Source organism: Streptopelia decaocto (assembly GCF_964273445.1).
Source record: "Streptopelia decaocto genome assembly, chromosome: 8".
Lineage (NCBI taxonomy): Eukaryota > Metazoa > Chordata > Aves > Columbiformes > Columbidae > Streptopelia > Streptopelia decaocto.
This window is the reverse complement of record NC_138662.1, coordinates 9818074-9845996: the sequence shown is the minus strand read 5'-3', so window position 1 is coordinate 9845996 and position 27923 is coordinate 9818074. Positions and strand designations below refer to the sequence as shown.

Here is a 27923-nt window from a genome sequence, read left to right as displayed (position 1 = left end):
TTTGACCCACTTTGGTCATTGCCAGGGACCATGGCTGGGTACCTTGCTGCCACACACAGGGCTGTGCCAAGTCCTAGTTCGCATTTTGCATCTTGAGTTGTCAGAGTTATTTAAAACAAAACAAAAATCCAGAAGATTAAGCTGTCAACTCGAAAAAAATCCGCTAGCTCTTTTCCAGATTTTTTTTTCATACATAGCCCTTTTACCATATACTTATATCCTGCTTAGACTGGGACTTTTTGTTTAGTAGCCTATCATTACAGGAGGCACCTCATGGAAGCGAGTCTTCCTTCCCCATTGGAAATGCCACTGCAATGGAGGTGACACAAAGGCCTCTCCAGCGATGATGAGTGACATGCTGGGGCCATGCAGCCTCGCCAGCCCCACAGCCTCTCAGAAGACAGAGTTGTCAAGGGTGCTGCAGTAGAGATCCTCAGCGAAGCTGCTGAACTCAGTCTCCGTCTCACTGGTGCAGGTACGTGCTCTCTGGAAAGCAAACACCACTTTTAGCTGGTGAGCCGGGAGATAAACTGAGGTTATCAGCTAAGCTGCACTAATTAATAGAGAGAAGTCACAACATATTGTTTTAAGCCTGAGTTGAATATTTGTTACGAAACAAATGCTGCAAAGCCCTCACCTAACAACATGTTTTGGAAAGCACTGTTTTTCAGGTTGGTGCATTTAAAGAGGGGCTCACCCAAAACATTTCATGAGGTAAGAGCCAAGAAAAATCATTGGGTTCAACAGAATTTCACCAGCAAGTTCACATAGAGCTGCTCATCATTCAGTCCCTTGGGCCAGCAGCACAACATACACCTCTCTGTAGTCAAGGACAAAGAGCCCCAGGAGGAGCTGGAGGGCAGGTTACCAGGCACATGAATTTTTCTGTATGCACAGTAGCAAAGCCCACTTACAGGGCCAGATTCCGACCCCTCGGTAGCGAGCAGAGCTGTGCAGGGACAGGGTGATTCGCGGAAAGAAGCAGAAAGGGGCCGTTGCGCTGCCGAGGGACCACAGGGCAGAGCTGCCCCCCGGAGCCGAGCGCGGGTCCCACGGCCGTGCTGGGCTTTCATCACCTCGCCCCACTGTTTATGCTACGAATTTAGGAACTGAATGGCCACAACAAACAGCTGCTGGAGGTTTCACTCTCCTGGTCACCTCTCTATACTGCTGCCACCAGCCAGCAGAAAGCCTCCAGCCTACTGCACCAAGCTCTCTTTAAGACTTGACCAAATACAAGGCAGTGCTGCTTTTGATAACACGAGACAGCCTTTGCTAGCTCACATCTTCTAGATGCAGTGTTAATATTTGCTATTTCTCATATTCTTATTTGTGACAGCCTAAGTCGTGTTATTTTACACCAGTGACTTTAATTAAAAACAAACATTATATGATAATCTTTTAAGCCTGTTTCCTTGGCCAGATGATGGAATAAAAACAACACTGCAAAATTCAAACCCCTGTTCTAAGGAGACAAATTAAAATCAAGTTACTGAGCAGCACTTCCCTTGAGTAGACAATGAGGAATTTTATCTATCTGTAAGGCAATTGTGTTTATCAGAAAGTAAGAGCAAACATAATAAGGCTTAAGACCAGCTTGACAGTAGGACCAAAACATTTCCCATTGTTAGGTTTCACAAAATAAATCAGCTCTCCAGGAGTCAACCTCCAGTCTCCGCCAAGGCCGAGCCATAAGTATGGTACCGTGTCTCTGAAATTTGTTGCATATTAGAAAAATCACTTGCCAGTAGCACTTCAATCCTTTTGTGCATTTTTAACCCTCCCTAAAACATTTTATCTACAAATAAGGCCAGATCCAGAGCTACTGCAGGCTGGGACCTGACCTCAGCAGAGGAGGTAGCTACACGGCCAGGTGAGAACTGAGCACAGCAGTTACAATTGCAACAACAGCCTCACAAATTGCTAAATTCAATTACTAACTCAATGTTATACTCGTAGTCAGGGCTGTGCATACCATCACGTTAACTGCACCTATGAATTTCCCATTTGGCATGTTTTGTACAACACATTTGACAACATAGTCTGTTTCATATGGACATTATAAATTCTAAGATTTAAAAGCCTTTAACTGAGCAGTAACAAGCTACATGCTCACGGCCTTACAGGGAAAAAAAGCAGCACACAAACACAAGCATTCCTTCTAGTCAAAAAAGAAAAAGTGACTAAAATGTTATTTTACCTCATAGTCAATTGGGAAGGGATCTCTGAATTTGTTGCTGGGTGTTGGAATTGGTGGAAACAATTTACTCCATACGTGGTTTCTGGGGAAAAAAAAAACAAACAGTAGTGGAGGGATGTAGAATTGCTTTTTCTGATGGATGACATATATGACAAGCAGCATGTGTTCAGCCCCATGAGAAAGCACGTCTCCTCACATCACCAGCGCTCCTGCCCCCTCCCACTCAGTCATTAGCATCTGAGAGCAGCAGCAGGTTCAAAAGGGGTCAAAGTGATGGATAATGGTCCACCAGCAGGCACCCCGAGCAGTGGGCAGGTGTGCCATTCTTCACAGAACACTTCTGAACCCTGGGGACATGCAGATGACATGGAGAACGTGGGCTGGCGCTCTCCCCCATCTGCCTCTCCTGTGGCAGCCGCAGCAGTGCTGGGCTGGAAGGCGGGATCCAAGGGGCATAGCCGCAGCTTTTAATGGCCGGCAATAAGCCTGTCTTGGAGGGAAATTAATTACTGTGTCTGTTCACGCTCATGGTCTTCCCAAGGGCTGCATTGTCATGTACCTTGTTTGGACAGTCGAGACAGGCTGCCTCTCACCTCAGACTTTGGTTTCTGGACGTAATCTGCCCATGTCTCATGGTAGGAGAGTAATCGTAAATAATTGCATGCCAAGGGAACAAGGAGGAGCCAAGGAATGGGACTAGAGATGGCTGACAGTAAACTGTTCTGCTTAGCAGTGTAATAACTCATCCTGCTAACACCTTCTGAGATACTCCTTCCCTGCCTGACACTCTTTAATCTGGCTCAAGCGTACAGGCATATGTATTTTTGTGATAGCAAGTGCTGCCGAGTGAACTTTTTCTTGTCTTTGATATATCCCAGAGTACAGACTTCCCATTTCAATCACTAAACAGCATTCACTATCTCTATCCCTGGATAGCAGGATGTCCAAACAGGGACAGATTTTAATGGGAACTTGGCCTGAGTGACAATTATAGGATTTAGCCAAGAATTAGTATCTGGTGCCTGTTTTGTGGAGTAAGCCTCCCACCCTCACAGCAGAGACATGGCCAAGGTGTGGAGCCCTAGCTGTTGTGACCAAGGGCAGATCTGCTCCTCTGCCCTGTTTATTTTCTGGCAATTCTCCTGGCTGATACCCGGTTAGTTCAATGTTTACTCCTTCTTCTTATAAAAGCTTTCTGAGTTGTCAGGCTTTCTTTTATCCTATTATTCCTCCTCACTAGGGAAGTGAAAAATAATAATATTTTCTGACTATCAGTTTGGAGCTAAACTTTCCTGGCTGAGCTGATGCTGTCTTGAAAGAGATACTGATGCTTAACTGATTGTTAGGCAAGGGGAAGGGCCATACCTTTGCTCACACAATAGACCTGCTGTGGGGCACCTCCCCATTGCTGCACATGGACAATGGTTTGTGATGAGGTGGACAGCCAGAAGTGGGAATATGGGGAAGGAAAAGCAGGGTGTGAGGGAGTTGTTTTTAGGAGACCTTTGCACCCCCTTTGTTGAAATGGAGAACACAGTCCAACCATCACTGACTGCAGAGGACAAGTCAGTCTGTGCAGTCACCACCAGCAGAGTGGGACAGTAAGGTGGCATTGGTGTAATTCAGGAGTGGGACTGGGATAATTGCCAGTATTAACACTCCGGTGCCTGGTATTATGTCTACTCTTCCCAGCTTTTCTCATAAGGGTTAAGTCTTTGTGACCACATCCAGGTCAGCTTTGCAACTGCTGTTGTCTTCACGGTTCCTGCACTCCATCAGGTCTCCCAAGCCTTTCAGAAGGAAGGTGCTGGAGGCTGCATGATGTCACCTCTACCTTATTTCAGCTCTGAGTGAGGTTTTGATTTATGCTAATGCTGTGCAATGTAACCAACAAGATTTGGATTTGTTTGGAATTGGCGCATTTCTAGTTGTGTCAATGAAAGATGTTGATGGAGCCATATCAAAGTTATTTATTGAGCCAGAAAAATGCATAGGTTACATATTGCTTCCGGAACAGAAACACTTGAGCGGGGCACAAACACCCAACAGAAATGAGGCAGAAGCACACTTGGTTTTGTGGGGGCTCCCTGCCCCTCAGGTGCAAGAGTCTTTGCAGTGAGGCATTTGTGGGGGTGCTGACAGTGATGCCCTCAGAATGGTCCTGTTCTTTTTACTGAAAAGTTTCAGTTATGTGATTAAACATCTTGTCAGAAAAAGTGTTCTGGATATCTCTGCTTGTGTCTATGTGGGTTAGAGCATAGCCCTTTCCATTAGTGCTACTTGGACCTTTGGGCTTTGGAAGCTCCCCATGGGACCCTCATGCCTTAACTCAGGGCCTCCAGTTATTGTGCTGTGTGTGTCCTACTGAAATTTGCCACTTTTCCCACCAGCTGTGACATGAAAAGGCCAAAGATAAATAAAGATAAGTAAGAGAATAAGTTCTTCTTTTCCCTCTTCTAACTGCTATGATGAGATTGATAAAATATTTGTTTTCACAGTATGTTAGAGTGCCTTTTCTAGTGGCTTGCCTCCCCTGAGATTCTCTGTGACATTTTCCAAATGACTTCCCTGTGGCGGGTGGCTGGTGACTGCTGGTCATGGACTGGGGGGGTGCAAAAGGCAGGGGGGGTACCTGGCGGAGGTCAGGATGAGCAGGAGGTCAGGGTATGAAGGGCCACTGACTGTCCTCATGTCAATTAAGTGGAGGGCAGCTGGGAGCAAGTTATTAACTACATCCTCCTGTGGGCTCACCTCCAGGAGAAAATGTTATTCCAAGGCACAGTCTAAGAAGTAGAGAAGATGCTCGTTCATAAAGAGAGAGGGCAAACTAGGAAAACTTTCAATTGTGCTTTTTATCAAGACAGTAACCCCATCAGCTACTGCAAGCAAGTGAAGGGAAAAGACTATCCAAACAGTTCCAAAGGGCTACTTTGCCCTGTAGCATTTCTCCCAAACAGTGGTCTGTATCTCTGGTGCCTGTAATCACCAGGAAGTACACAGAAAAATTTATACAACTCTTTGCTCTAATGAAATTCCTTACAATGGCGTCAAATTGTATGAAATTCAAAATGATTTTGTGGCTTGAATTGCACGGTACACTTCATGAATTTTCAAGAGCACTAAAAACTGAGAGCACTAATGAAACTGTGATCTAGGGAACCTGTTCTATTTTTCTTTTTTTAATATCTGCAGATACAACAAATGAGCAGGCTAAGCACTGCATTTTATCTTTGCACACTTCCCATCTCCTCCCAGGGCAGGCTGGAGGATTAGAGAAGTGTCAAGGACTCTGAACAAGCAACAGTTTGGGAAGTGTGTGGTAAAGCTAGCAACTTCATGAAATTCAGTGCACCAGGCAGATAAAATTTTAATCTCTTTGACAAAGATGGAATATAATGAAACTTTGGGTGCTAGGGAATTATGTATTAGCCAGGAAGTGAGAAAGTCCTGGGGGCAACCAATGTAACATCAAGCAGCTGAACCTGGAAAAGATAGCTTATATTTGCCTAACGTATTAAAATTCATAAAATGAACTAGTTATAGCATCTTCAAGCTGGTCCTTGAGTAGAAGTCCTTCCCTCTACCTGTTTCTTCCCTTATATCTGTTTCATGTTCTCTGCAGGGAGTAATTGCATAATATCCAAATACTTGCAGAACTCTACAGAAAAACACGGAGCAGTATGTTTGCTATTAACTGCTGCTGAATCTAACTGGTGTTGGTGTTTTGCTGCCCCAGAGAGAGAGGAGAGAGCTGATGAAGATGATGCTGGAACAATGGAGGACCTACAGATATACAGACAGGTCAAACCATAAAAGAATCAATTATGTGAGTAAGAGCAGTTTGAAGATTTCCACCAATACACCAAGGCAGCATAGCTGGGAACAAATGCATATGAAGCACAACATGAATAAACTCTCTGGGGAGTTAATCTGTCTTGTTCCAAAAAGGATTGCTTATTGAGACCTGTTATGCTAATTAAATTGATTTAAGAACAGGTTATCATAGACACTAGACACTTTGTGGAGAGTTAATAACAGTTATTGTAACAGAACATTCCTGTAGACAAGACCTTTATTTGATAAAGAAAATGTGCTATGGAAAGGAAAATAGCCAAGAAGACATCAGGATGACCAATAAATTAAAAAAAAAAAAAAAAGAAATTAATAAGAAATAAGCAGAGTTGAGGACAGCACTCACATTACTAGGAGCTGTGTTTATTTTGGACTGATAATTGCTGCTTGACACATGTTTCAGGGGAGAAACTTGTAATTACATTGATTCTTTAATTCACCACTTACGATTTGACCAGTAACAGCTACAGAAATTCAAAGTGTAGGTCTGCGGGCTGAACTAGACACAACCGAGAAAATGCTGTTCTGTACATTTTAGCCATGAAAGATGCTCTTGCCAGCTTTCTCCAGGGTTAAAGGCAGACTTCTCCTGGGGAAATCATTGGCCCAAACAGACCCATTTAAGTGAAGAAATGAGATAAGGACAAACAGATTTTTAACAAATTCACCTCATTCAGTACATGGTTTTGTTATTTAAGATTACATTGAATAACCCCCTTACTCCACCAGTTTTGCTGAATGTTATTATTGATAATTAATGTGGCTGGTTACTACTTATTCAGTACTTTTGCTTTGTATAATTATGCATGAATACCAGACTCAGTGCCCTTTCTTAAAGATAAGCAAAGCTTGTAACAGCCCCCACGCCTGTTGAACATCTAGTCCTTAGTTATACTGTAATTAAAAAGAAGATGCTGATACTTACATTTTGCATATTATAGCAACTAGCAGGAATGTGCAGCACGTAGACACACAAAGCACAGTGAGAATCCAGGTTACAGAATTATCCAGTTTGTTTTGCCCTGAATTTCAAGAAAAAAAAAAAATTATTTTAGTGCAGATTATTTTAGACACACTCTTACAAAAGATTTTATGAGCTCTTTTATGTGATTATATTCAGATCACAAATTAAAATCCAAATGATGGAGATGTATCGAGAATTAGAAATGAAATGCGTAGCTTCATGGACAATTTCCATGAAACTGACTTTCTAATTTCAACAATAAATTTCTTTCATTTTGATGTGAAGGAGAGAACGAGCTGAGAAGCAAGAGGAGCCAGGGCCCCCAGAAGGGTGACAGGGTCCGTTAGCTGCCATCCCGAGACACGCAATGCCATGCAGCCAGCACACGACTGGGACTCAGCAAAGCTGCTGTTTGCTGGTAATCTCAGGCACAAACTGTTTGTTTTCTATTAAACCATTCTTCATTTCTGTTATTCCTTTCTAATCAGGAGTTCCTGATTAGAACTGTATGTCTCTGGCTTCATAAACTTGCTTGTAAAAAGGACATCAACCCCCCCATTTTTCTTATGAGCTGGTTGCTGATACCTTTCTTCAGAAAGAATTTCTCTATTGCCTCTGCCTGTGAGCAGACATGGGTATTTCTACCAAGGTCAATGTTTATGTTTTGAAAAGGCATTGCTCAGTGACCATGACCATTATTTTGTGCCACATTATGCCATATAACAAAAACATTTACATTGAACTGCATTTTCAAAAGGCTGCTGAGTCCTTGTGTGCTTACGATAACTACCTGTCCTATGTATCAAGGTGTCAGCTGTGCCATTACCAGGTAATGGAAAAGACATAAATCGGCCAGCAGCAGGAGCACTGGGTTTATTGGTGCTGTAGACAAAACAATATTTGACTGTGGCCAGATTTGTCTCCGAGCAATGAGGCGCTGAGCCTGCTGTCTCCCATGACAGCTGCAGTCACAGGGCAGTCCCGGCGAGCAGCACGTGGGTGACACCGTGTGCAGGCCTGTGCCAGCTGCCCTGTGCCTTTGTGCCACACGATGTGGGTACACAGTCAACCTTGCAATTAAAAGTGAAATAGGATGGTTTATTTTATCTTCAGGGTTATTGCTTTTCTTTCAAGAAAATAAGATGTCAGATGTAACACACAAGGAGTTACAAGTCTTGAGGATGACTGGGGCAGCAAACTGTGGAAAACTGTTAGGTCCCATCAACCAATTTTAAGCCTTCCAACATGAAGGCTGGGAAATGTCTCCACTTTCCAACCCAAAAATGAAGGGATCTGAAGTCTCTTCCATCTTGTGCCAGTTGGCAATGGCCCCAAAAGTGCATGATCAGGCAACATTAAGTCTCACTGCAGCTCAGAGCAAGGTGTGGGAGAAGCGGCAACTGCAGAGACTGTTCTGTACCCTGGAGGCTACAGAAGACATGCCTGGAGGTACCAGCCCAGCCTCACACACCACGGTGACCAGCACAAGCCCATGAACCTGCCTAGTGAGAGCTGTCCACATAACAGAGGGCACGGAGGGAACAGGTGAACCTTCCTCAGAGCCTCACAGCTAGTTAACAGCAACATAATTGCTGGATGAAGTACATACTGAAACCCAGCAACTTATGCAGTAATCAGGCTTGTATCAACGAACTGCAACAAGCCTCTAAAAACCCATTTTCTTGGGAAAATCTGAAGTGGACCTGTCCTTGGATATTTTTGAGATTTTAGTAAATTTTTGTGGAAGACTAACTTTCCCTCCCCCCCCTTTTTTTTTTTTTTACCATCAGAATGAATTTTCCATATTTGATATGTGCAGTGTGTGAGCAGAGGCATCTGTAAGGACGATGTTTCCAGGTTCCTCGGTCATCATCACTCTGCCCAGCAGAGACAGCTCCAACAGTGCTCCAGCTCTTTCAGCCTTGCTGGGAAAGCAGAATCACGACAGCACAAATGTGCTGCCAGATACTTCTCAGCCTCAAACTTGACCTGTGGATCTTTTAAACTGTGAGCCCTGGCAGCAGCTGTTCACGTGTACTTACAGCTTCACAGATTTGGTTCACATTGGGCTGCTGTGTGTAGTTAACGAAGGTGACCAGCCCACTCAGCTGCACTGATGATTTTTTTATCTAGCTTGCTTTGACTGCAGTTCTTCTAAACAACCTTTTAGAGACAGCTGGTATCAAGGTGCAGTTTTATAACACCCGCTTTGGCAGCATACGGCTGCATTTCACAGGGTTTGATCACCACCGCCCAAGGAAAGGATCCAGAGCTGTGTTTCAGTTGGGAACAAAGTTGGAAGATTGCTGCTCCAGGATGGGCAGCTTAGGTCAGAGTCTTTCTCAGGACACGGGCTCAGAAGAGGTTTACTGATCTTAAAGTTGATCTCCTCAGAATATTTCCCAGATAAGTGCATGAGGCTAATAAACAGGCCCAGTTTTCTTAATTAATGATATGGTTGGTCAGACCCCTGTGCCCCGAGTGGTTGGGTTGCTGAGCCTCTCTTCCCAAGGGCACCAGAGCCATGGAGCCAGGTGGGAAGGTCAAGGAGATGTATTAGAATAAGGAGGCAAAAACACCAGCAGATTTGCATTCACTAGCAAATAGATACAAGAGGGGAAAATACAGTAAACAGGAGAGTGTAAGGGACTTTTTTTTTTTTTTAAGTGAAAACCAGGAAGTTAAGAAACTCAAAAGATAAGAGCAAAGGAGGATGTCTAAGAAGAAACAGTTGATAACGTGCTGTGATAAGTAAACTGTTATTCTCATAAAAACATGTTTAGCAAGCAAGAAATAGAGAACAAAATGGGGCAAATGACCATGTTCCAAAGATGCTAAAACCATGCTCTTTTTTTCTCCCCAACGTTTAAGACTTCAGAGAGCTCCAGCAAAGTAATACTTCACATGATCACTCATATTAACTTCCAGCATGAACATCAAGATGCATGCCAGGGAAATACATGTAAAAACTAAAGAAGTAATGCAACCAAAAGGCCTCACCTAGAACTTAGGCGTTAAGCTAGTTTCAAGCAGTCTCTGAAAACAAAAGCATGTAAAAACAAAATACTGTCTAAAAAAACCTTCCATATGTCTGAAAGTTTGCTTGAGAATTTTTGGTTTTATTAGTTTTAATGGAACACAGATTTAACTCCCCTTGGCATTAACAAGTTAGTTTCTTCCTCCAAATACCTGTTTTCCTGGCTTCTATGAAAATTACTTGGTGTTGTGCTTGCTTGTCATTAGGCAGCATTTGCTTTCCAGCAATGTAATGATACTCATTACAAGGCAGAAGCATGTCATTCTTACCAACATAAGTAATTTCACTCCAGTCACTCCAAAATCCCCTTGTACAACATATGCGATGATTAGCTCTTATTTGTATGGAATACCTGCTGGTAATATCAATCTGTAATCTGAAGTCATTTGAGGATATTTTCAGTATCTGTTAGGAAAACAATATTGTACTGTTATAGATGACTTAGGATTAAACAGTTCAAAAAGCCAAATTTTAGTCATGTATAGCTTAAAAAACAAACAAACAAAAAACAAACAAACAAATCAAAACTCCTTTACTAGATTAATAGTGAGCATCTGGCCTTGCTTTTGAAGTAAGATTTCTATTTTTCTAGGTGTAATTTCTCTCATAATACATCAATATTTCAGGGCAAATTCTTGAAGATGCCTCATTTTTGCATTCTTCCTATAGAGATTTAATGCTGGATTTTCAGGATTGTCCAGCCTCCTACTGTTCTCAATCTAGAAGGAATTTATGTCCTTATGCTTTCGTAGGTCTCTTGGGAAGAGTTTGTTGCAGGCATAAATGCAATCCAGAAAAAAGAGGAAAATTCTGAAAACTGATGAGAGTTTGGCTTTGCTGAACCCTAGTCACAAATGGAACACAAGTTTCACCAAAAGCCCATAGTTTCAAAAATGTACTAATAGCAGGTTATATTTAAAATGTTTATAAATTTGTAACATATCCATGAATAAGATGGCTTTTTCACTAGGTTGCATAAAGGCAAATTTTAGCTATGTAGGACAGTCAGCTCAGAGATTACACTATGTAATACTTGGGCATCAGAGAAGCAATTACCTGCTTGTTACCCGACTTCAAGTTGAAGAGGTAAAATTCATATTCAAAGCATTCTTTAGGGAAAGGAGAAATTGGCTTCTCCCATGTGGCCAGGAGATCATTTTGCTCTAAGAATACAGTGACATTTCTGGGAACATTCACTTTCTCTACAAAAAAGAAAACTGTACCAGTAAGTTATTTATAGAGTAAAGTTTAAATACTAGCAACGGGAGCACTTCGTAAACTGATAGTAGTTCCAATTTCACCTTTTGGACAGAAAATATAAGGATTTAGGAGAAATAACTGTATTGGAGAAAATAGGTAAGGGAAAATAGCTTTAAAAACCCACTTAAAAGATTTGGAAAACTGGATTACTGGGAGGTGGTGGCAGGGGGGAGCTTATTAAATTAACAAAAGCATGAAATTAATGACAGAAGAGTTAGAAAAAAATATTTTCAAGAGAAGAGAAAAAATATTAAAAAAAAAAAAAAGTAACCAGGAAAGTTACTGAAAAGGTTACTAACTTTTATTGGACAGTCTATGCCTTTCTTTAAAAGGACAAAATTATTCTGAACATTGTGCATCTTTTTCCTTTTAAAGAAAGGCTATAAAATAAAGGCAGTTAGTAATAATGGTACTTGAAGGCATATTGACTAACTCAACTGAAAATTAACATTGGAAATAATCCTTTGGCTAACCCACAGAATAACTGTCTTTTCTAGGTTTTTATTTTTGTCATTTTATAATTTAAAATAAATTATTAAAATCAAAGTTAGTTAAAACCATCTATTTCTGTCTTATAATCTATTCCAATTCAATTAAGGTGTCTGTGTAAAACCTGCACATACTTTCACCTGCATCAAGAACCATTCAATCCAGCAGTATTCGCTCACAAATCTTTTGGCAATCATAGAATCACAGAATGTCAGGGATTGGAAGGGACCTCGAAAGATCATCCAGTCCAATCCCCCTGCTGGAGCAGGAACACCCAGATGAGGCTACACAGAAAGGTGTCCAGGCAGGTTTTGAATGTCTCCAGAGTAGGAGACTACACAACCTCCCTGGGCAGCCTGTTCCAGTGTCTGTTACCCTCACTGAGAAGAAGTTTCTTCTCAAGTTTAAGTGGAACCTCTTGTGTTCCAGCTTAAACCCATTACCCCTTGTCTTACCATTGGTAGTCACCGAGAAGAGCCTGGCTCCATCCTCATGACACTCACCTTTTGTATATTTATAAACATTAACAAGGTCACCCCTCAGTCTCCTCCAAGCTATAGAGACCCAGCTTCCTTAGTCTTTCCTCATAAGGGAGATGCTCCACTCCCTTAATCATCTTGGTTGCCCTACGCTGGACTCTCTCCAGCAGTTCCCTGTCCTTCTGGAACTGAGGAGCCCAGAACTGGACACAATATTCCTGCTAGACATATTTGATTTAAAAAAAATACATATTTCTACTCACCAATGGCATTTTGGTTAAATAACTGCTGAAGAGGTTTGATTGCAGCATACTTGCTAGACCCGTTAATGTGTATCACAACGAGCTTGTCAACCTCTTCAGGATCAATATGAGTCACTGAAAATCTGCATTCAGTATTCCTGTTCCACTTGTCTTTGATATAATCTTGACATTCTTCAGTATATGTCTCATACCTAAATTAAAATACTTGTGAGACATGATGCTCCTAAAGAAACTCATTGTTGACTAAAATGGGAGAAAACACCAACCTGTAAAATAGGGAGTACTTGGTATCTTCTGGTGCCCCTTGGCCAGGAAGCCAAGAGCAGTGGAGAGAAACAGTACTAGAAATGGTGATGCGAGTAACACAGGATAAATTAGTGACAGATGTCCCTGGAGCACCTAAAGAGTCAAGGAATTATAGAGCAGAAAGAAAAATCTTTTGTAACAGGAGTCGAAAGAAATTCATGCTGCTAAAACACTTCCATTACAGTCTTTGGTCCATTATATCTATGTCTGTTGCATCCATTTCTCTTCTTTATCACACAGGTCTATCAGTTATGGATGGATGACGATTCCCAGTGCAAGTAAAGCTGTACCACACAGCACCATTACATATTTCATGTACACCTTGCACTTTCAAGGCAACATGATCTTCTAATATCCTAGTGTATGAAAGTAGGCTATCTTAGCCTTAGCAAGGAATTTTTAGAAAATTTTATAAGGGTTAACCATGTTGTGCACCTCCAGATTGTACTCCAGGCTCCAGAGCAGTAGAGAAAGGCCTGGACTAAATCGTTTGGTAAGATCAATGTAGCAGATAGAGGGGAAAATGCTGTATTTTTTCAAGTACTAAATCTGTCATCTTTTTATGTCACCTGGTGCACAGACCAGGGCTGAACACAAAATTCATACCTCCCTTGTATTTCTTCTTACCTGGTGGAGGTGGAAGACTTTCCTTCACCCAATCACTTCTCATCTGAAGGTCTTTATGGAGAAGTAACGTCCGAACGTGTGCAGAGAAACCATTGTGAAGTGCAGCTGTTCGGATACTGTGAGTCTTCTTTGTATCATACTTGAAATTTAAAAATATCAAATAAGCATCCCATGCAATGGAAGCTGAAATAAGAGACCTGCAAAGGCTGATACATTCTTTGCAAAGAGGCAAACCAGCCAGCTAGCTTAGCTGGTTATATTTAGTGTATAAAGCTAGAGAATACAAATAATCCACACAAGAAGTGTGGAAGATTTCTCATTTAAGACAGCAGAACCCTTATCTTAGCAAAAATTTGTCTATAGCTTCCAGCTGTGATGAAACATGGCCTGACATTTTAATGATTCCCTGTCATTAACGTGAATTAATTGAGCTGACTTGAATCAGGAAAAATATCACTAAAACCCAGTATCCAGCTTCCCCCAAGATGAACACTGCAGACACTGCCAGTTACCAGGCTAAGCCTTGTCCCAGCAGAGCTGGACTCACAGCTGAAAGGAAATCTCTCCAGCATCCAAAGTATTAGTTTATGATGTAAAAGTGATTCAATACACCAGTCGTTCAGGAGACATATCACACCTGCTGCACCTTGGTTTGGTCCAACATGTTTAACTTCACAGGAATTTAACCTCCTTAGGAAACTGGACTTATCTTACCTCTTCAGGCACAGGGCTTAGGATTTTCACATCGTATCTAATAGTGTAGTTTTTTTGTTCTTGTTTAGGGTTTGGTTCCCAGTGTAAATGTACTTGTGCTAATGAAGAGACTGTAAGGGTGAAGTTAACAGGTGGGAAGACCTTAACTGTAAGGGAGAAAACAAAAATATTCATGACATAGTAATCCAGTTAATTGTTTAGAGTAATAGCTGTTTACAAGCAATGAGCAATACAAACAAATCATTTCATTTCAATAGCATATTCTCTCAACAGCTTCTTATAAAAAGCTCCTAATATTTGAAAAATACCTTAACAACCAAAACATCAAATGAGAATTTACTTAAAACTTAGCTTAAAAAATGAATTTTTACAACAATTTCAACTTGAAAATCAGAATGACATTTGGCTTGCTAATTGAGTTCAGGCTTTTCATCTTGATCCTTATAGCCACATAGGCACTGGGCATCTGTACTGAAACGCAGCTGATCAAGTGATCAACTCTATGAACAATTCCCACCCACATAAGCCTGCAGAATAGCATAATGTGTGAGAGTTTTAAAAGAAGGCTGACTGCTACAAGAAGTTATATGTGCGAGAAAAAACCAAAATGATGAACGGAGGAATTAAGCACAAATGGAAGGAAACACAGAAGAAAGGGAATGATAATTTAAAATGACAGGGCAGGAGGGATTCCTGGAGCTTATCTGGAAATGAGGAAGATCTCATGCTGGGGGGAAATGTTAGCACATAAATAGCAAGGCAATGAAATAATCAATCCACTCCCCTCCATTTCTGGAGTTCTTGAGAGCCTGTCCTCCCTTAATTAGCATCTCCAAGGCAGCTGAGGGACATCAGTACCCCCTTCTCCCGTGATTTCAACCTTTGATGCCCACTAGTTCAATTTTCAAGTATGCACCTTGCATTAGGAAAACTTCCTCAGGAAGGCTCAGAAAACCACAACACAAACACCTTTTCTTAAAATTTCTTAAAATTTTCCTCATTGAGATGCCCACAAAAAATGGCACCATTGAGGCTGTTGACACCAGGATCATGCCAGTGTGTCACCATGTTTCTGCAGCTAACTGCAGTTTTGTTCCTAGCAGTAAAATTGCTCTCTGGAATAATGCCTTTGCTCTGGCTGGATTAAATTGTTGAATAAACCAGGCCAGGAACCACCGTCCAGCCCAGAGGGCAAGTGGCACATCCCAGCTTGTGTCGACATGCTGGAATTCATGGCACACCATGGACTGGTTTATTTACGTGTATTTAACCAACACATAGAGGGGACTGGGTCACCCACTGGTGCTAAAGCTGCACACTGGTAGAAGGAAGATGCCTTACCTCCTGCAGCTTGAGGTATGTTTTGCTGAACCGTTGTCCAAAGGAGGATCAGAAAAACTCTCATTATGCTGGCCATAATCTTTAGATGGTAAATGAGAATGGCCATGTATCAGCATATGTGCCTTGTCACCATTTTACAGAGGCCGATAGCTAAAAATGAACACAATCCCAAGTGTTAAAAACACAAACCATGGATCATGTTATATCCACATGATCAAACAATTGAAACTGCCACCTTGCAGGAGATAGACTCTTCTCCTTCCCTTGCAGGAAAATGCATCTTGTCATAGCTAAAATATAAATACCACCAAGCACATTTCATTTTGCTCCCTTTTCTTTCGCCAGCCCTCTTTGAAAAAGCTACTGGTTTCAAACACTGCCTTGTGTGGATGTTCAGAGTAGCAGTCATGGACTTGGAGCATCTCTCCGCAGAGAAGAGCAAGTTGGGTTGAGGTATATTGGCTTTCAGTAGAGTCCCATTTACTCCAAGAACAGAAATAACCATATTTTCAGCTGCCATTATATGTTAGGTGGCTACTTACTGGAATTTACTTTCCAGTTTCTATTTCAATAAAGCTTGCTAACGAAACAGTCTCAGTGCTCACCTCATGGCTAATTCTCCAGTGTTAAATACTGGGTGTAAGAGAAACGATTTTGTTTGTTTCTAATTAAAATGAATGACTATTTTTAATGCTTAAAACCAGCATGTTCTTATGCTTCCTACAGATTGTTTCATGAAGTACTGGGAGGAAAAAAAACCTGTGTGTGATCATTCATGTATAACCTAATATAAACAACATGGGAATACAGAACAGCAGCTTTCCAAAATGTTCTTACCAAAGAGAAATACGCCCTCCCAGCTCAATCACACTACTTCCCTGGGGCAACACAGCAATTGGTTGTATGGAAAACATAATATTTTCAGATCGTAATGAGCAGAAAAAGCATCTTTAACCCATCAGTTCTCCCTGAACCTCTAATAAATAACCCAGGGACTAGAAGCACTCCAATTGATTGCAGTTGGGGTACTTCTGCTGTACAGTAACTGTTTTTCAAAATGGTGTATGAATGCTGAGTTCATTAAAATGACACATAATCTACAATACAGTGTGTTTCTTAATGCCTAAGTCCACTTATTATCTATATTCATATTTTGTATGTATCTGCTATTCTGCTAGCCAAAATGTGCATGAGGCTAATTGAACCTCTGGAGTTTGTTAATGGATTATTCCTGTGGAGTCAGGGTTTGCTTTCATGTGTGTTGGGTTATTGAAAGACATTTTGGGCAGACATTTTGGTTCTTTCCAAATGAACGTGAACCACAAACAACCAGGTAAATATTATTCCCGCTGTGTTTACGCCTACACAATGTCTCCAAGACTGTTTCCTATTGCATTACCATTCAGGAAAAGTCTGTTCTTTCAGATTTTCTGACCTGAATACTGTACAGACCTCTGCTTCACAAGATGACATTATTCTGGAGGGCATTAAGTGGAGTAAACCCAACATTACAATGGCATCTGCAAAGAAGGCTGATCTCTGACCATCTCTACCACACCTATACTGCTTTATCTGATTAAAAATAATTAACAAAAAAAACCTGCTAGAATATGACACACATTTCCAATATGCTTTTGTACAAATTACTGGCATCGTATATCTCATTTACCTGATGAGACTATTAAATACACTAATATTTTTTCTCTGTTTAGAAGTAAAATTGTAACAACTTCAAACAAAGCACAAGACAAACACAAACCACAACAGATATCCCAGGAGGTTACCTGTGGAGTCTCAAAAGTTCTGTGAAGAGTCTGCTCTGTTTGTTCAAGCGTCCTCTGGGTCATCTCCCTGCGGGTTTCTTTTATAACTGCTGTCTTTCAAGTACAAATGTGATAGGTACTTCAGAAATTATGGCAGATGATAAGTTAGACAAGCATGCATTGAAAAAGGGAACTACAGATTTAACCACAGGACGGAAGGCTCCATACAAGCACACAGTTTAGCCCAGAAATGGTTTTACTTTATACATTTATTTATTGGGGGTTAATTATATACCGTAGTCTGATAATTCTCTAATAACTTTGGAAAAGTGGAATGTTTATTCAGTGACTGAAATGAAATAGTATATAGCTAGCTACCTACTGAGCACTGCTCATACCCCAAGTTGTTCTTCCCCAGAAAATTAAATTCAAACATTGCTGGAAAACTGTGCAGGTTTTGCCTAATGGTTTTATACCATCTTGGCCAATGCTCTTGCCATAGAGCCAGTGGTATTTTGAGAAGTTACCTGTACCAGAGCAAGACGAGCTTCTAAACCTGAGTTGTGATCCACAGGGTTGGATAACACAGGCTCACAAGCAGGACAAGCAGCAGAAACCAAGCCAAGAGCCTAGAGAAGGACCTGCAGAAAACAGGGCTATATGTGATAGAGTTATAGGAATGGCAAGAAGGTGGCTAACAACTTACATTCCTTAACAACGTGGATTGCAAGTACAGAGAACCCTATTAAATGTGCAGGTGACACAAGCTGGGAGAGGTGGGGGCTTTGGAGGCTAAGACCAGAATTTAAGAAGTTCTTGACAAATTGATGGAAATTGGGTGCCGTTCAATATAGACAAGCTCTCAACTTCATTTAGACATTATCATAAATAATCAGTTGTCAAATGATTAGGTTCTGCAGAAAAGGATCTGGGGTTTTCAAGCGTCATAAACTGAAGAGGAATAAACAATGTTGTGCACTTGCGAAAAAGACACCCCAGGCCAGCGAAAAGTGTCCTCTGCAAGACACATGAAGTAATCCTTCTACTCTGCGCCGCGCTGATAAACCTCCGCTCACGTGCACTGTGTCCAGCTCAGATACTGCACTTCAGAGAGCCAGGGAGCAGATGAAGAGAAGCCAGTACGCAGCCAAGGATACTGCGAGAGCCTAAAAAGTACCAGTGAGGAGGCAAGTTAAAGGAAGACTTGTAACACGTTAAGGCTTCTCTCCAAGTCCATTGGGCTGGGACTAGAAGATAATTACAAGTAAAATTCAGGTTAGATGTCAGGGAAAGCTGTCAGTGTTGGATAGGGAGGCAGATGCCTGAGGATTGAAACAAACTGTCACTGGGCATCTACAGACAAACATCAACCTGCAATGACAGTCGTAATCAAATCCTGCCATGAGGCACAGAGATAAATTAGGTGACTGCCTAAGATTTGGCCAGCCCATATGTCTCTGAGTAAACAGCTAATTAGTGGGCTGAGAACTCTGACATCTACGTTGAAATGTTTCTGTAGAAAACAGGGGAAGCAGGATTTTAATAATAAACAGTAGTCACAAAAAAAGGATACGTAAAGGTTATGTTCTTACATAGGCCTGACTACATCACTGTACATCTGAGATGCTTTTTTGGACTAGGTCATTCCAAAAAACAAACAAACAAACAAAACCTTTTGTGCTCATAAGCATCGTCCAGTGTGCAGAGAGGTGCTGATTCATCAGCTGCTTAAAAGGCTGGATAGATGTGTGTTATGTTTCTTCTCAGTTACCACACAACCCGTAGCACTGTTTTTGCTAACACAGAGATTTATTCAGGCTTCAAAGGGAACCACACTCCAAATTAACTCCCATTTGGGTGAGCTCTTCCTTCAGGCTCTGCTCCTTCCAACCCTTCCGAGATACCTCCTGGCAGGAGCAGCACATTGGGGACCAAGGACAGCTGTGGTCTCATCAAGCCCGGGGACGTGCAGTTGGCCAAACACCGTGACATTTCAGTGATTTCACAACAATGAAATGACACTTGTGAGGAGGGACAGACTGACACCCCAACTGTACCAAATCCCCGGGACTCCCACGTTACCCTGTCTTGACCGTACATCTCTGCACAGCAGGGAAAAATCTACTCAATCTGTGCTGACAAACCTAATATTTAAAATTCACAGAGATGCTTCTCAGAGTCAGCAGCTGTGACCTGGTGGACGCAGCTCAGCAGCCATCAGTTTTACACCGGCAGTGGGTTATTGCAGTGACTATTGAAGCCATCTCGCAAGTGGTGTGTTGGGGCAATCAGTCCATTTATTTAGTCACAGCTGTGCCACGATCAACATTTTTTTTCCCCCTTTGTAATCCTTTCTCTCTAAGCTGAAATCAAGCCGCGGCAAAACTTTTCTATTTCGCGCTGTTAGTTTCGTAACTCCCTTCTTTTGCGCTGCACTCCTCGCCGGGACAAACGCCCACCCGCCTTCTCAGCAGGTGGAGCCGGCAGGCACAGACCCCCGGCAGCTTCGCCCCGGCACTCAGCCCTGCGCAGCCCCTCTCCTCGGGGCCGCACACCGCCCACAGCCCCGCCCGGCGGCCGCACCCTGCCCTGTTCCCTCCACCCAGCAGGACCCGGCCCCTCCCGTTCCTCCCGCCCGCTGGGCGGGTCCGGCCGCGCCTCCCGCCGGGGGCAGGGCCGGGCGGGGCCGTGTCGCGCCGCTGAGCTCATCGCTCGGCGCCGGAAAGAAGCCAGGTGGCGGGAGCCGGTTGCTTGGGCCCAGTGCTGCTGCTCCTCGGGTGGGTGGATGGGGCGGCCGGGGTCTTTGTGCCTGCGGGGAAGGGGTCTCTCCGTGCGGCGGTTGTGGCGGGGAGGGACGGGAGGAGGAGGCCGGGTCCCCTTTGCCCGGCGCGGCTGACGCGCCGTGTCGCTGTTTCTCCCCAGATGTGGGCTGAGCTGTTGCTTCTGCCCTGCAGGGCCGGGCTGCGGCTGCTCCCGCCGCTCCGGCTGCGGCACCGGGCGCCGGGCGCCATGAAGCTGCAGACCCCCCAGTTCCAGGCGCTCTTCACGCCGGGGCTCCGCAGCCTGGCGGGTGAGTACGGACCGGCCGGGGGACGGGCTGCCCTGGGCAGGGGAGGCGGCCCGGGAGCCGCTGTGGCCTGGGTCTGCGCTGCTCTTCGGCTCTGGCCGCTGTCACTGCAAAGTGTCCCAAAGGACGCGGTGGAGCTCGGTGTTCATCAGCTGCCCTGGGCGGTTTGTTCCTGAAGAAATTTGGATTCACAGTTTACTGTGCTCTGCCACAAGAAAGCTAAGCCCTTTTCTCTTGTCAGCTACTGACTGGGAGGAGTGGCTGACACGCCAGAAGGCTGTGCTGCCATCCAGAGACCTGGACAGGCTGGAGAGTTGGGCGGGAAAAAATTAATGAAATGTAACAAGGGAAAGTGTAGAGTATTGCATCTGGATAGGAACAACCCCAGGTTACAGTAAATTTGAGGTTCCACTTAAATTTGAGAAGGAACTTCTCAGTGAGGGTGACAGACACTGGAACAGGCTGCCCAGGGGGGTTGTGGAGTCTCCTCCTCTGCAGACATTCAAACCCACCTGGACACCTTCCTGTGTAACCTCATCTGGGTGTTCCTGCTCCAGCGGGGGGATTGGACTGGATGATCTTTTGAGGTCCCTTCCAATCCCTGACATTCTGTGATTGTGACTGCTAAAGTGTTCCACAGCCCAGAGTCCCCCAGTATCAAACCTGTTAATACTTAAATTATCAGAAATGCCCCAGAAAAATACATCAGAAATGACTGGGAAAATAGATGTGGGTGCTTAGCTGTGTACCTGATCTGTGTGTTTTGCATGAAGCTGTGAGGTGTGTCTTGCTGCTTACTGCCTATTTTAGTAAGTATTCTCACATCTATGATCTTAATTTGTGCAAAGTTAGGTTATGGCTGACAGTGTGCTATGGTTTTTATTTGAGACAGTGCTTTTCCTTCCCTTCCCAGAATTGTTTGAGAAGAAGAACTATGAGCTGAGAATAGCAGGAGGTGCTGTGAGGGATTTACTGAGCGGAATGACACCACAAGATATAGATTTTGCCACTACAGCTACGCCAGCAGAGATGAAGGAAATGTTCACATCTGCTGGTGTTCGCCTGATCAATAACAAAGGAGAAAAACACGGAACCATTACTGCCAGGGTTGGTTTATGATTTGACTTGGATCTTTTCTAACCGTATCTGTGAATGTGCAGCATTTCCAATAGAAAACTGGTAGCATGTTCCTTCTTTGTTAAGAGTTTAAATGAGAGCCTGCTTTCAGGTATGGAGTGATTTTTTTTAATTACTTTTTGTTTGTAGAACTCCATTAATTACCACATTTTAAAGCATTTTACCTCTGCATAACCCATTCACGCTGCTGTGTCATCACTCTAAAAGATAATGTAGGCCACCTAAATGTTCAGACAAAGTAGGGAAGTTGATCCTGGTGTTCCCTGCTCCTGATTTCCCAAGTCTGCCTTCCTCTACCTTGCTCATTCCTCTGCCTCTTATTCTGTCTTCTGCAGGAAGATTTTTGCAGGCTGTCTAGAAAATGAATAATTAATATTTTCAGGTGTTTGTATTTCTTGGTTGTCTGCTTTACATGAAAACATGGTACCTGTTGGTTTGCATGTATCCAGCTTGAGCACTGTGTGCAAATACGAGGCTGAAAAATTATACCGCTTTTACATTTATATTCATGATTGTGTTGAAGTAACAATGTCTGTGGGATTTGCAGCTCCATGAACAGAATTTTGAAATTACTACTCTTAGAATAGATGTTGTCACCGATGGACGACATGCAGAGGTTGAATTCACCACTGACTGGGAAAAGGATGCTGAAAGGAGGGATCTGACTGTCAATTCCATGTTTTTAGGTAAATTATTTCAGAAGCAAATATTTAGATGAAACACTGCTTTTCAAATTAAGCCAGTAAGTTCTCCCAGTCTCTTTCAGTTTTGGGTTTGTACTGCTATCTGTTGAAATATCTGTACAAATATGTAAGATGATCTGACCAAACAGGTCAAATCACACAACTTATCTTCCATATGTTCAAATGAGTGTTTAATTATGCCAGCCATGTTTGTAAATTCATATTCTTCTATTTTTTTTTCTTCTAGGTTTGGATGGGATGCTGTATGATTTTTTTAATGGATATGAAGACTTGAAAAACAAGAAAATTAGATTTGTAGGAAAGGCAAGTGAGAGAATACAAGAAGATTATTTACGAATCTTAAGATATTTCAGGTACTAGGTTTTGCCTTTCCTAGCTTAAAAAAATGAGCTAAGCATTGCAGAAGGTTTTAGAAACATGCAAAAAGAGATCAGTGATGTAAAAAGAGTTGTAATTGTCATATTTTAAAGTTTCCTCCAGTATTTGAAATTTGAATATTTAACACCTTCATGACATTGATTCTCTGAATAGCAGTAATAAATGGAATAATTGTTCTCAGTCTAACATACTTTATTTGGACAGATTTTATGGAAGAATCGCAGAGAAACCTGGTGATCATGAATCTAATACACTGCAAGCAGTTAAAGAAAATGCCAAAGGTTTGGCTGGAATCTCAGGAGAAAGGATTTGGGTGGAACTGAAAAAAATTCTTCTTGGAAATCATGTAAATCATTTGGTTCGCCTTATGTATGAGCTGGATATTGCCCAATACATAGGTAAAGTGAAATGAGGATTGTTTTCCTACTCCTATATTGTATACAAACAGAACTGCAGTGTGGCAAGATGAGATAAAACTTTTTACCTAAAAAGAAATCAGATTTTTTTTTTTCCCCACATCTATTGCTAACGCTCTTTCTTGCGCTTTTTTGTGTGTATTGTTTTAGGACTACCACTTGATGGAAATTTAGAGGAATTTGACAGAGTCTCTAAAAATATTCAAAATCTGTGTCCAAAACCAATGACTGTTCTGACATCGTTGTTCAAGGCAAAGGATGATGTCACCACCCTTGATCTGAGGCTGAAAATCTCAAAGGAAGAAAAAAACCTTGGTCTCTTTTTAGTGAAGCACCGGCAAGAGTTAACCAAAGCTATGGGTCCAGAACCACTTAAACCATATCAGGACTTCATAATGGACGTAAGCATATTTCATTTTGAATTTCCAGTTTGACAGGGAAGCAGAGATGATGGTGCTTAGTGGAAAGAAAGGGCCTTCAAGAGTCAAGTAAGAGCCTTTTCATTGGCAGACTTGTTTATTTGTCCTAGGCAAATTTTTACCAGGGTTTTAAAGAACATGATATTTCCATCAGAAAGGTGGGATGTATTGACAAAAGGTACTAGCCAGATTTGGATTGCTGGCAGTAGAAGATCATCATAGTAACTGCAGTAATATCTCATCTCTCTGCATTGTTGATAACCTGTTCCAGTTAACTAAGGTGGGGTTGGTTTGGTTTTTTGGTTTTCCTCTTTGTTTTTCCCCTGGAGAGGGGACCAGAAATTAACACAAATGTCCTGGCATGTCTCTGCAACATAAAGCAAAAACTTTGCTACAAAAATATTATTTTCCTTTAATATAGTTTTGCACGAGGATAAATAGCAGACATTTCTACTTGGTACAAAAGTTTTTTTCTTTCTTATCCAAAATACTGAGGCTCTAAATTAATTCTTAAAAATTATTTGAAACAAACAAACAAAAAACCCCCACTGTATTTTTAGCAGTTCTGAGCACCTTGTGTTCCATAGCAATTCTTTGATTGGATTTAAAAACCTACCTTTGAGTTAGGCTGAAAAATGTCATGATCAATCATGTGAAACAAGTTTCCTGTGACCATATGTAGGGACTGACAGTTTGCTGTGCTGTCCCAGCTGATCTCCCCTTTGAGACGGGATCTGGACCTCAAGACTCCAGGTTTTTATGTGCAGTTCAGCTCTTGAATCGTGTACTGAAAGCTGGTGCAATTTGAGGAGAATCGGTTTGTGTTCTCCGGGAGGCATGCTGTGAACTAGGCAGACTGTGACGTTCTTCCACAGCAAAGTTGGAGTAATTTTGGGTTGAAGTTCTGCACTTTGATAGCAGTACCTGAGACTGAAAGTGAGAGACAGCAGTCTGAGTGAGGCCTGGCTCCCACAGGGAAGGAAATAGTTCCTCTCCAGTTGGAGCTTGAAGATGATGGTTGCAGCTATTACCTGGAATTCCAGAAGTCTCCAAGGATCTTCCAGAGCCTCCAAGTTAGAACTGAGTTTTAAAACTTGTGAGGCAGGAGAAGTTCTTGCTTTCACAGTTCCATCTTGTCCAGATGTTGCCTGAGATGTCATGGGAGTAATGCAATGTTGAGCACAATTTGAGCTGTTTTCTACTGTTTCATAGTGAATCCTCTCTTGTTGGTTTTTTTTTTTTTTTTCTCTTTTTTTTCTTTTAGTCTAGGGAAGCTAATACAAATTCCAGGATCTGTGAGCTTCTAAAATACCAAGGAGAGGAACATCTTCTAAGAGAAATGCAGCAATGGACTGTTCCTACTTTCCCTGTTAGTGGCCATGATTTAAGAAAAATGGGAGTGTCTTCTGGAAAAGAAATTGGAGCAGCATTACAGCAGTTAAGGGATGAATGGAAGAAGAGTGGATACCATATGGATAAAGAAGAACTGTTAAGCTGCCTGAAGAAATCGTAAAACTAATAATAGTAGAGAACTGATTGTGTCCTGTTCCAAGCGTGAGTGAGATACCAGTCAGTATTCTGTCACTGTACACACAGCCAATATAGCGTTTGTCATATTTAAGATCTGTAGACAGCGCAGTTCTTCTGTTACTAATTCATAATTGCTGTGAAGAGAGGTTTGATTTTGTAGTAACATAAAACATTCTTTGCCAAGTTCCCCATTCTCTAACTCTTTTTCTTGTATTGTAATGATAAGCTTATTTATCATTAAAATAGAAAGTAAAAATACTTTACTTGACTCTGGGGCATTAGAGGTGTCATCAAGATTTTTCTCATTTGGATTTTGCTTCATTTAAAAAAAAAAAAATAACCACCCAAATAACCCACCACCCTCCCCCAAAGACATTTCACTAGATAAAATCCTGGGGTTTTTTGTGCCTCAGAGGGTGACACAGTGTCTAGAAATAATGAGCTCAACTCTAATTATCTGTCTACATACCAGATTGAAATACTCCAGCAGTTCTCTAACAGTCTTACCAGGTAAAGCAATTCTGTTTTCTATAAAGATTTTTATTTTCCATAATTCTAGAATCAATTCTAGATTAAAAGGATGACCTAGCTGAGTCAGTGTCATGACCTTCTTGTCTCTTCAGTAATTTTCCAGTAACTTGTTTGTCACTGAATAACTAAATCCATAGAAAACTGGTGAAGGGGTCTACGGTGTTTCCAGCTTGGTGTGTGAAACGTGCTGTTAATGTCCATGTCCAGTACTTGATTCCTGCTTTCGTTCCTGTCTCTTTCCCAGTGATGTACGAGAAGTTAAAGGGGTTTAACTCTGAGTTAAAGCTGATGGGGGAAGGAGCCCAGACAAGGAGTTGTTTGCATGTAGTAGCTGATAACTCATAGCGGGGGTCAATGAGGAGTTTGTAGCCACCAAGTGATGCTGTGACAAGTGGGTTTTTGCAGCAATGCTGTTCTGGGCTGGTCTTAATGAACATGTATTAGCATCTCTGGCTTTTTTTGGTGTGTTTTTAAAACAAAACAAACCAGAAAAATAGCTCTCAGAGCAGCTATGTGTGTATAGATTTTATTGCAGGTTTAAATTTTCCCATAAAACCATGGTAACTAATAAAATTGTTTGGACTTCATTTTCCTCAGGTGTCATTTTTGTAACACTAGATGGCAATAATACCAGAGCAGTGCCCCAAAAATCAGCATTTTATGCTTTCATACAGACAACTTCCCAGCTGTGGGTTGTTGTTTGGGGTGGTTTTTTTTTTTTGTTTTGTTTTGCCTAGAAAGTCAGTTACTTTAAATAAATTATTCTAAAGGTACTTGGGAACTTCAGGAAGACAGCAAGGGAAGAAAAAAGTGCTGTTTTTCTTTGTTAATAAGGCAAATCTCATAAGAACACGAGGATGTTTGATTTAATTACGTAATTAATTTGAATCCTCCTTGTGCAATTTATTGAACTACTGCAATCTTGGGAGGGAGGTAAGTCATAAAATTTAGAACTATAGCAGACTGTCTTAAAGGATGTAGTTTTGTGAAGTATTCTTTAAAGCAACATCTGTGGAGTTGGTAAAATACTAGCAGCTACACTTTATCCAAAATTGTTGTCAGGGTCAAACTCTACTTCGAGGGATGATTTTTAAGGATGCACACTTGAAACCTTTCCAATTTCTAGTACTTGTGAAAACCAGCCAGCATCTTAAACAGTCCTGCTTTCAATTCAATGTCATTGACACATTTGCTCATACAGTTCATTTAAAAATCAAGTTAGGCTTGAGGTTTCCAGTTGGTCTATCCAGCATTTCTGTTTTACTGTATTCAAAGAACTACAGGCCATAGAAATATACATTGTGTGTGTGCATGAGTGGGCACAGCGGGGCAGGTGTAATATATATAAAATGTTATTTTAATAGCTATTATCTACATATCTATAAAGTTTAGGAGTCATAAACAGATACATTATGTGTGTGTGCCTACGGTGGGGGTATAATATATAGTTATTATATAAAGTTTATATATATGTGTGTGTGTATATATATAGAGATATATATATATATATATACACACATATATAGTTCAGGAGCTATAGATAAATCATATATATGTGTGATCTTCTACATATATATGTCTGTTCTTCTACACGAGGACCCAGGGATACTAGTGGGATGGGGAAAAAAATAAATGCACAGAGCATCAGACACAAACCCTCCGTACCAAGGTTGCAGCCATGATACTAAGAAACAGGTGAAGTTTGTCCTCAAAAAAGCTATATTTACCTTCTCTAGGAGAGGACTCAGATTAAGAAGTAAAACAACATGCTTCCATTTCAGAGCCTTTAAAATTTGTCTGTGGATTCAACACAGTCAGGGACAATATTTTCAGATAGCCAGTGCCCTACCAGGGCTCTCATTCAGGTGGGTGACATTTCTTATATGCTTCAATAAACAAATCCTACTGAACACTACACAGGTGACTGGCTGTACTATAATTATGCCTTTTCCTCCCTTAAAAAGCTGCTTCCAGTTCCAGCCAGACAGTAAAGATTATGTTACCATGGCAGAGGGTTAGTGCTGGAGAGACTAACACTGTCCTTCATTATCAGGCTGAGGAACAGGACAAGGATTTAAAGCTCTGACATTTTAGGCAATTTATTTATAATGTGGTAAAACAATAGCTCCTTAAGAGTCTGAAATTCAATTCAGGATCTTCCCGTACCTGTATATTGCCTGAACTACCCATCCTATAGCCTCATTTAGGCATTGTACATCCAGACAAAGCTATAGGGAAGGACACAGCTTTCCTACAGCCATGTGCCCCTGGCTTTGTGAAGCAGCAACACGGCAATGCCTATCGTAAACTCTGCACTGTTGTCACAACGTCCTTGTGATATTTGTATAGTTCCATTGTGATTATTCATTGGAATGACCAACTGTACTGTCCCTATGTTCTCTCCTTTGCCAGTCAAGCCTGCACCTTCTTAAAGCCAAAACTCATG

The 27923-nt window shown here is 41.8% G+C and overlaps 2 protein-coding genes across 5 annotated transcripts; one reads left to right on the top strand and one right to left on the bottom strand.

Annotated features, from left to right (window-relative positions):
- On the bottom strand, window positions 1–17452 carry IL5RA (interleukin 5 receptor subunit alpha). Of its 3 annotated transcripts, none has more exons than XM_082059872.1 (11): window positions 17317–17452; window positions 15533–15682; window positions 14192–14337; window positions 13478–13616; window positions 12811–12943; window positions 12545–12735; window positions 11110–11270; window positions 10323–10458; window positions 6978–7074; window positions 2201–2282; window positions 1–486 (listed from the first exon to the last, which is right to left on the bottom strand). In XM_082059872.1, exons 2-11 carry the CDS (start codon window positions 15636–15638, stop codon window positions 394–396), a joined length of 1284 nt encoding a protein of 427 aa, XP_081915998.1. In that variant the 5' UTR covers window positions 15639–15682; window positions 17317–17452; the 3' UTR covers window positions 1–393. The 3 variants fall into 3 exon arrangements, with proteins under 3 accessions (XP_081915998.1, XP_081915999.1, XP_081916000.1); XM_082059873.1 differs by having other exon boundaries at window positions 11110–11255; XM_082059874.1 differs by lacking the exons at window positions 1–486; window positions 2201–2282 and adding an exon at window positions 6239–6641.
- A 2500-nt stretch (window positions 17453–19952) lies between these two features.
- TRNT1 (tRNA nucleotidyl transferase 1) lies at window positions 19953–26064 on the top strand. 2 transcript variants are annotated; one of them, XM_082060488.1, is made up of 8 exons: window positions 19953–20072; window positions 20250–20365; window positions 21276–21469; window positions 22047–22185; window positions 22430–22556; window positions 22786–22979; window positions 23148–23398; window positions 24681–26064. In XM_082060488.1, the coding sequence occupies exons 2-8, from the start codon at window positions 20305–20307 to the stop codon at window positions 24927–24929; spliced, it is 1215 nt and encodes a 404-aa protein (XP_081916614.1). In that variant the 5' UTR covers window positions 19953–20072; window positions 20250–20304; the 3' UTR covers window positions 24930–26064. The 2 variants fall into 2 exon arrangements, with proteins under 2 accessions (XP_081916614.1, XP_081916613.1); XM_082060487.1 differs by having other exon boundaries at window positions 20218–20365.
- The last annotated feature ends 1859 nt before the right edge of the window (window positions 26065–27923 follow it).

Excerpts from the sequence above, each read along its gene's own strand:
- IL5RA (XM_082059872.1), bottom strand. The coding sequence starts at position 15,638 with ATGGCCATTCTCATTTACCATCTAAAGATTATGGCCAGCATAATGAGA. Across the intron at positions 13,617-14,191 it reads TAAGCCCTGTGCCTGAAGAG|TATGATACAAAGAAGACTCA; the intron begins GTAAGATAAGTC and ends TTAAATTTCAAG. Across the intron at positions 487-2,200 it reads CCTTCCCAATTGACTATGAG|AGAGCACGTACCTGCACCAG; the intron begins GTAAAATAACAT and ends TTTGCTTTCCAG.
- TRNT1 (XM_082060487.1), top strand. The coding sequence starts at position 20,218 with ATGTGGGCTGAGCTGTTGCTTCTGCCCTGCAGGGCCGGGCTGCGGCTG. Across the intron at positions 22,186-22,429 it reads TGTCAATTCCATGTTTTTAG|GTTTGGATGGGATGCTGTAT; the intron begins GTAAATTATTTC and ends TTTTTCTTCTAG. Across the intron at positions 23,399-24,680 it reads ATCAGGACTTCATAATGGAC|TCTAGGGAAGCTAATACAAA; the intron begins GTAAGCATATTT and ends TTTTTCTTTTAG.